The sequence below is a fragment of the Triticum aestivum genome, chromosome 4B (genome assembly GCF_018294505.1).
Source record: "Triticum aestivum cultivar Chinese Spring chromosome 4B, IWGSC CS RefSeq v2.1, whole genome shotgun sequence".
Lineage (NCBI taxonomy): Eukaryota > Viridiplantae > Streptophyta > Magnoliopsida > Poales > Poaceae > Triticum > Triticum aestivum.
This window is the reverse complement of record NC_057804.1, coordinates 620,163,458-620,171,716: the sequence shown is the minus strand read 5'-3', so window position 1 is coordinate 620,171,716 and position 8,259 is coordinate 620,163,458. Positions and strand designations below refer to the sequence as shown.

The 8,259-nt window shown below is 44.7% G+C and overlaps 1 protein-coding gene across 1 annotated transcript; it reads left to right on the top strand.

Annotated features, from left to right (window-relative positions):
* Window positions 1-1,306: 1,306 nt before the first annotated feature.
* LOC123093638 (probable serine acetyltransferase 2) lies at window positions 1,307-6,760 on the top strand. The gene is made up of 10 exons (XM_044515644.1): window positions 1,307-1,921; window positions 2,927-3,124; window positions 3,230-3,289; window positions 3,369-3,464; window positions 3,544-3,568; window positions 4,142-4,236; window positions 5,083-5,249; window positions 5,966-6,039; window positions 6,234-6,293; window positions 6,380-6,760. Exons 1-10 carry the CDS (start codon window positions 1,697-1,699, stop codon window positions 6,394-6,396), a joined length of 1,017 nt encoding a protein of 338 aa, XP_044371579.1. The 5' UTR covers window positions 1,307-1,696; the 3' UTR covers window positions 6,397-6,760.
* Window positions 6,761-8,259: the final 1,499 nt, after the last annotated feature.

Here is an 8,259-nt window from a genome sequence, read left to right as displayed (position 1 = left end):
TCCTCTTGTGACCAAAGGAGTTCATGATTTGAGCAAGTCTTGAGCATTTTCCCTTGATCTTGTTACTCTTGGAGGTTGGAGACTCCTAGGTAGTAGGAGTGCTCTGATGAGGAATCAACTTGTGATTTGCCCCTGGAAAGTTTGTGAAGGTTTGGAGGCCGCCTCAAGGTCTACCAATAGTGGTTCAGAAACGCCTTCGTGGTGTTGTATCAAAGGGAGAATAGGGTGAGCCTTCGTGTCATTGGTGTACCTTCGTGGTAACATCCACCTCTCTAACGGTGACTAGCTCCCCTCCAAGGAAGTGAACATCGGGATACATCCTTGTCTTCGTGTCGTCGGTTATCTCTGACCCTAGCCACTACTTGTGGTTTAATTTGGTCTCTTGATCTTGCATTCACTATATATTCTTGTCCTCATTATATTGGGTTGCCTAGTTCGCTCCAAGGAAAGTTTCGATTTAATTGAGTTTTTGTAAGATTTGATTTGATCTTATTGAGTTGACGCAAGATATTGTTTTGGTAAGATTTGATTGAGTTGGTGCAGTATATTATTTTGGTAAGATTTGATTGAGTTAATGCATTGCTTGGTTTTCATCAAGATAAGAAGAAAAGTATCGATTTAGTTTAGATTATTCCAAACCAAGAAGGCTGAAGAGGGAAAACCAACTTACAAGGGGCGGAGTGAAGACCCCTTCGCTCCCGCCTCCTGTGACCAAGGCTCTTAGCTAGGCCTACCTCTCGTCGGCACTTGCGCTGATCCGCCTCGTCTCGTATGATTCATTTTCTTAAGATGTAATAAGGTTCTCCTCGCCTATTACCTTTCCCGGCGGTGCTACTAGCGTCGTTGGAGGACGTGCGAAGGTGTGTCTCCGGCGGGTCTCGTGAGATCCGGTCGGAGTTTATCTTCAGTGGACTCGCTTGGATCCGGTCGTCATTCACCTACATAAGTGTGTCTGCAGGTTGGATCCTTCCGATCTACGATCCTCTTCATCATCGGCGGTTGTTGTTCTGTTGTGCTGGTCTCGTGATGCCTACTACAACAATGTTTGCCCGGCTCTGATGAGGGTGGGGTGATGACGACGGCGCGCCTTGCTGTACTCGTAGTCGCCGACCTGGATGTAATTTTTACTCCCGGTGTTATTTGTACTCATGAATAGATCGAAAGTTTGAAGATTTGAAAATAGAATGAAACGCCTCCGAGCTGCAATGCAACGGGCAGGCCCGAGCAGGAGAGAGGCGCCGCGGGCGTTGCACAAGGCCACCGTTGGTTGTGCGGCGCGTTGCGCATCCACGGTCCCACACAGCAGTCGTGGCCGCCGTTCCGGCACGGGTCCGGGCGGGCGGGCCCCGTGATCGTGATCCCATCCTCTCCTCCCCCACGCGCCGCAAAATTCCCAGGAGAGGACGGACCCCGACCAAAAGCGCAAGCCTCCAAACGCTCGCCCCGCCGCGCCGCGCCACACCACACCGCCCAGCCACCCACGCCCGGCCCCTCACCACCACCGTCCCTTGCTGCCGGTCCCGCCTCGCCGCTCCCCTCTGCTCCCAACCGCTCCTTTCCTTCCTTCCTTTTGCCGCTCGCCCCACACCCCCGCGCCTCCCCGCCCCGCTCCGGCGCCGGACCGCCGCGGCGCCGGCGGCCAAAACCTAGATACGTCTCCCGCCGGGAGCCCCGGCGCTCGCGTCCGTCCGTATCCATGTCGTCGTGCGAGTGCCTCGTGGTCGAGAAGGTGTCGGAGGACCACGCCGGCGGCGGCGGCGAGGCGGCGGGGGAGCGGCGGGGCGGCGGCCGGGCCCCGCGCTCCGAGGCCATGTTCCCCATCTACGTCATGGGGAGCTCGCGGGCGCGGGCCGTGCTCCTCGACCCCTCCGCCGCCGGGGACCCCATATGGGAGGCCGTCAAGGCCGAGGCCAGGTCCGAGGTGAGCGCCGTCCATGGCATCCCGCCGCTCCATCGCAGATTCGCTTATATACGTTTCGCCGTTTTTTTTATTCGATCGCTGTATTTTTGCTCCGGTTGCACCTTTGTGGTGAATTTGGGGCTGGAGTGAGGAGGAAAAGCTGCGTTTTTTGGGCGGTGGTTTCCTGATCTCGTGACCTTTCTCGTGTTTGCTGAGGTTCAGTTGACTGAATTTTGGTTTCAGACGGCAAAGAATCCAGCAGCTGGATTCTCTTCTTTCAAGTCACTTCTAGCTTTTTTTTCTAGCCTTCGAATTTAATGATCAAAATACTGCAACTGGACTTAAATTTTATCTCCTCTTCTGCGTCATTAGCTATTTCTAGAGTTCCAATTTAATGAACAACTGCAACTGGATTCTCTTTCTCTCTTGAGCTACCTTTCTCTAGCGTTCGAATTTGCTTGCACGTATATATGTCTGCTCTGTGTCTGAGTGACTGATTGAAGTTCAGTTCGATAGTGGTGTATTACACATATGGTCTTGATAATTTTATTGTTTAAATATAGTTAGTTGATGTGGTAAAAGTGCTTGGACTTATTGTTCTTCTGAACTAGATATTGTGTAATAGTAGTAGTAGTTGATAGTTCAGTTCACCTAAAGTAATTTATGGAGGCAAAAGTGCAATCAATTCAAACTATGCGGATTGCGGTGTGAGCTAGAAGCCTCAGTGCGTTTCTATGTTGTCACTGCTTCAGAGGTCAACTCTGGAAAAGGAAAACATTTCAGGCAACTCACATCTGATGATGCTGAAATCTGACTGTCTTGTAAAGGTGTGTGAAGTGCCAATGCCAATAAGATGCAGGAACCGAAAACGTTTTGACTCACGTCCGACATCCGAGCTTTATTGTCGCGAAGCTATGCTTTCGAGTGTCATTGACTCTTATACTCTTCTTGTCTTATTGCAAAACTTTGCATCATGTTTACTGTTAGTTTTACGTGATGACTGACGGCAGTATCCGCATTTCGCAGGCAGAGAAGGAGCCTATTTTAAGTAGCTTCTTATATGCGAGCGTATTATCTCACGACTGTCTGGAGCGGGCGTTGAGCTTTGTCCTTGCAAACAGGCTTGAAGATCCAACCTTGCTTGCGACTCAGCTAATCGACATTTTCAATGATGTCATGATGAATGACGTAGATATACGCCGTTCCATTCGCCTTGATGCTCAGGTGAGTGCATCATTGTCCTATTGAGGTGTCGTGTTCTGTGTGTGCATGTTAATTTGTTCCGTATCACACTATCGTTGCATTAATGGTCTCCTTGTCTAAATTTAGGCCTTCAAAGGAAGAGATCCTTCCTGTGCACAATATAGCTGGGCCCTATTATACCTAAAGGTGACTACAAATTCATGCTATCATATCGTTCATATCTGGAAAAGGTAACAAGACTCATGTTGCTTGCAAACTGCTACAGGGTTACCATTCCTTGCAGTCCTACAGGATAGCTCATGTATTATGGAATCAAGGGCGTAAGGTTCTGGCGTTGGCGCTGCAAAGCCGTATCAGTGAGGTGAACCTTGATTTCTTAAGAAGCAGTTTTTTAGCATACATTTATGTTGGAGTAACATGTGCTATCCTTCTCTTTTCAGGTTTTTGCAGTGGATATACACCCAGGTATATCATTGGTGTATCATATATCTGTACGAAATTGTCTTATGTTTCCTGCTGATGTGTTTAATAATGGGGTTGCTCTTTAGCTATATGATGTTTGGCTTTTCCACTCAAAAAATAGCTACTTCATGTTTACCTTCTTCTATTACCTTCGCGGAAATGCGTTTTGTTGCCTTTACTAGTGCATATGGTGTCTGTTGCTTGGGAATATGTATGTATGTTATGTTATCCTAGTAAATATCTTAACCTGAACCAAGGTTTGTCTTTGTAATTGTGTTCATTTTTTGGGAGCATAGAAGCATTGCTCATGTTTTAATCATTTTCTAAAGCTTGCTTATGTATGAGTCTGCAATTATTTATCAATTTATGAATTTATAAGCATCAAATCCTTAAATATATCCTCATGCTCGGATGATATTTGGGGGCTGGGGCCTGTCTCCCCTGAAAATTAATACAGGTTTTGCTTTTGAGTTTTGAAAAGTAAAACTGTCATCTTAAGTGGTGTCTTTGTTATATCGTGGTATGATATGGCATTTTAGTCTGTTCTCTTAACATTCTTTAATGCTAAATCTGCAGCTGCCAAAATTGGAGAAGGAATATTGTTGGATCATGGAACAGGTCTAGTCATTGGTGAAACTGCTGTTGTTGGCAACTGGGTTTCATTAATGCAGGTGACATGCATCACCCTGTTCTTGCTATTTCTGATTTTAACATGAATCATTACTTTTCAATATAATTTTGAATTCCATCCACAATTTAACTTCTTTTTCTTCTTGCCTGGCTGTTAGCTCTGTCACATATCTTGTTTGCTATAGTTTTAAATTGTCCTTGTGCAAATAATTGAATATTTCTTTCATTTGCTTTTATTATACTAAATAAATGGATAATATGATTCAGGTAACGAAATATCTACACGCACATCATTTTCAATTCTTTTGTTGAATATTTTGTTTTTGTACAACTATGAATCATTCAATTCACATCAGGTGAATATCTTACGATGTGTTTCGTTGGGCTGAAAAATCCCACTTCGATTGCAATGCTTCAGGAAACAGTAGCAGCCGTTTTGTTCAGCCATTCTGTTTTTGTTACGATGCTATCGTATACAACACTTCACATCCCCAAAAACGTCCGATCCCGACCACATACGGAACCCCCTCTGTTCCGTATTCGTTCGCGCCCCAGACCAAACAAACACATATTCAGGAGAATTGATACCCAAGCGGAACCAAACGCTAGACTTGACGAAATATTTCAATTTTTGCTGTATGAGATAATATAAGAGAAGGTAGCAAAACATAAGGGGTGCTTGTTTCACGCTTTCTTACCATTCATGCTTATTTTCAGTTTTGTAAAATCTATTATGACGAATGTAGTCCTCCCTTGGTTTGAACTAAATATATACCCTAAGTATGGCGTTCCTATGTGTGTTCCCGTGATGTTTCCTGTTTGGTCAAAATTTAATTATAGAAGGTTCCTAATTGTTCACCAGCTTACCAGGTAGGCCTTTGCTACAGGGTGTTACGCTTGGAGGTACTGGAAAGGAACACGGAGATAGACACCCCAAGATCGGTCAGGGTGCTCTTCTTGGAGCTGGTGCTACTATCCTTGGCAACATAACTGTTGGCGAAGGTGCCATGATTGCCGCTGGTTCCCTTGTTTTAAAGCATGTACCGCCTCACAGGTTAGAAAGAAGTTACTTAATTAAATTCTTAAATAATGATGCTGCAATGCCAAATTTTGTTAGTAATGAGCATCAGTAGATATGATATATATTTTCGTTCTTGCAATGCAATTTCTTTAGAAAGACAGCAAACAAGAAGAATACATGATCTGAATACTGTTGCTTAGTGTAGAATACTGCATTTGCTTTACTAATTGAGCTACTGAATGCTACACCTTGAATATTTCCAACAAATGCGGCATTATAAGTATTTGTAGTTTTTAAAGGAGCGCCCTTTAGGATACTGTTTTTTCATGGTCATCCGGTTTCCCTTCAAGTAGGATAACGAGGTCTAATTATGCTTATCATTAGTAAATAGTCGATTTTATTCCCTTTCCAACTTGAATATATTCACTTGTAGCCTGGTGGGCCTGACAAGGGTCTATAATATTCTCTGAGTTAAAGAAGTTCACTAGTGGTTTTAAAGTAGGAAGGAATATATGCATTATTTTTTTAATGCATAGGCTGAAGCTTAAAGCCTGCGACCCAGTACACGTCTAGATATACTAATGATGGCTCAGTCTGTTTTGTGAACATTTAGTTTCTTAACATTTGCCTCCATTGTTATTGTTTGTTAAGTTTTCCTTTCCCTATGTCTTTCATAAGTAGTCTTGCACCGTGATTATTATCTGCTTTATGTTGATCATTGTTTTGACACTTTGTTTTGTGTTTAAAAGTATGGCGGTAGGAAATCCTGCGAAGGTAGTTGGCTATACAGAGAAAGAAGATCCTTCGTTAACTATGAAGCATGGTAAGTGTGTGCATAGTTGTTGCTTGTATTTTCAAATGAGTTCAATGAATGGGTGGCCAGGAGTAACTAGCCAGCCAAATGATGTAGCAGTGTAAAGATTCAATCCCTGTCCGTGGTGCCAGCCGGTAGAACCATCGGCGCTCGTTCCTCGTGCATACATTTTTATTCCTTATTCTGTTCTTTTTTCAATGCAGATGCAAGGAGAGATTATTTCGAGCATGTTGCCAGCAGTTTTCCTGATGGTAGATCCAACGGTGAGTTTTACCGATATTATCTGTAACAAGTGTACACTTCAGTTATGCATTTCTTTTACAGCAACATACCCGTGTATTCTTCACAGGAAGTGTCGTGAAGTAAAAAAAGAAACTTGGATGTGAGTGGCAACACAAGAAGCAATGAATTTTGGGACATCTCTACATCTTGGAGCACGTGCGACGACGCACGAGTGGTGCTTCCCCCTGCCCAGCAACCCTCTTGTGAGACTATGCAGTTGGGCCTGCCAAGGGTCTCCGGAAGCTCCCCAGATGTATTTATCATGTGCCCTTAAACTGATGCAATAATGTGAAGATGTTTTCTGTAAAAACTGGAAGGGATGGTACAGATATAATTTGTAGAGATCTCCAGCGGCAAGCTGTAGATACCTCAGATCAGTGCGTGTGACCACAACTATGTGAGCCGGCTACACTTTTCTGGATGAGCATCAAAAGAAAGTAGTTATGCGTGGCCTGGTTGTCCCTGCATTTAAATTTCTATTTTGCGATATGTTGGCGTACTTAAATCAGATCCCCAGGTAAACAGGCCGAGTCAAGCCAATTTGTTTTCCTTCAATAGAGGCAAAATATTCGTCTCTGATTAAGCAAAAGATAGTTGCCCGGTTAATTAATGGAAAGCTGGATGAGAACTCTCACAAGTACTCCCTCCATCTCATAATGTAAGACGTTTCTTGACACGTTTTTTGACACTAGTATAGTCCCATAATATAAGACGTTTTTTGACACTAGTATAGTCTCAAAAAGCGTCTTATATTATGTGATGGAGGGAGTAGATTACACGCGGACTACTCATAAAGTATAAAGCCCCATGACTGAAAGGAAACATTCTCAACCCGCAACTATCGACCACAAGCCTCCACACTTGTACTCCTTCCGTTTTTAAATATATAAGCCTACAAAGATTCCAATACGTATTACATACAAAGCAAAATGAGTGAATCTACGTTTAAAATTTATCTATATACATTCGTATGCAGCCGGGCTTATATTTATAAACGGAGGGAGTACATCTTAAAGTAAACCCCAACAAGGGTACCTCGGTTGAAGAGAACGGACATTATTAAATTCACAATGACAAGCCAAACCATAGGGATGATCCAAGAAACCGAGGACTATCCATTAAGCAAAGAAGCTGAGGACTATCCATTAAACAACCACAAACGCCTACACAATGACGCCACACTTCTGGCTCCTGAAAGACCTCAACCTTCTTGATTTTGCCCCCTTTCTCGTCAGTAGGCAAGCAATCGACTTGACAAATACTCCTACAAGACCTGCCACCTTTAAAGCCGGATGAACAAGTCACAAAGCTCTTTCGTGAATAGATCCTCAGAATTTTGTGCCAACTCACCTACCTCGATAATCTTGTCACACACAAACACCGCCTGCCAAATGGTCATAGACGAGTGAGTGAGAACTACATCTAAACCACCATGGTCCACAAAGGTGAGTAACCGTCTGGGCTCCAACGGTGGTGGTGAGGGTGACGTGGGCACCGCAGAGGCCCCTAGCGAGCCCATCTCACTTGGAAGCACCATCGATAAAGGCAAATGGGCTCCCTATATAGCTTTTGCATCTCAGGTATAATCGGTAGTATTGGAGCCACAACATCAGCGATGACTTCACTCCTAGAAGTGGTTGGCAACACAGGCGGGTCTAGCACGAGGAAAGAAACCTTCATAGATGGTTGCCTCCACCCCTCTGTAAAACCAACTAGAAGCCCGGGCATTGTCGGAGTAAATGACCACGGGTAGCCTTATCTGCTCCCCATGGCGTTTCAACACATCGCGGCCGGTTGCGCCCCTCAAGCACTCAAGACAAAGGGCCGCCTTCTTGTGGCCGGCTGGTCCAAGCGGCCGGCTGCAGGAAGGCGGCAAGGCCCAAAGAGCGGCCCCAGTGTGGGCCGACTCCTAGTAGGCGGCCACCAGAGTGGTCGACTCCTAGCAGG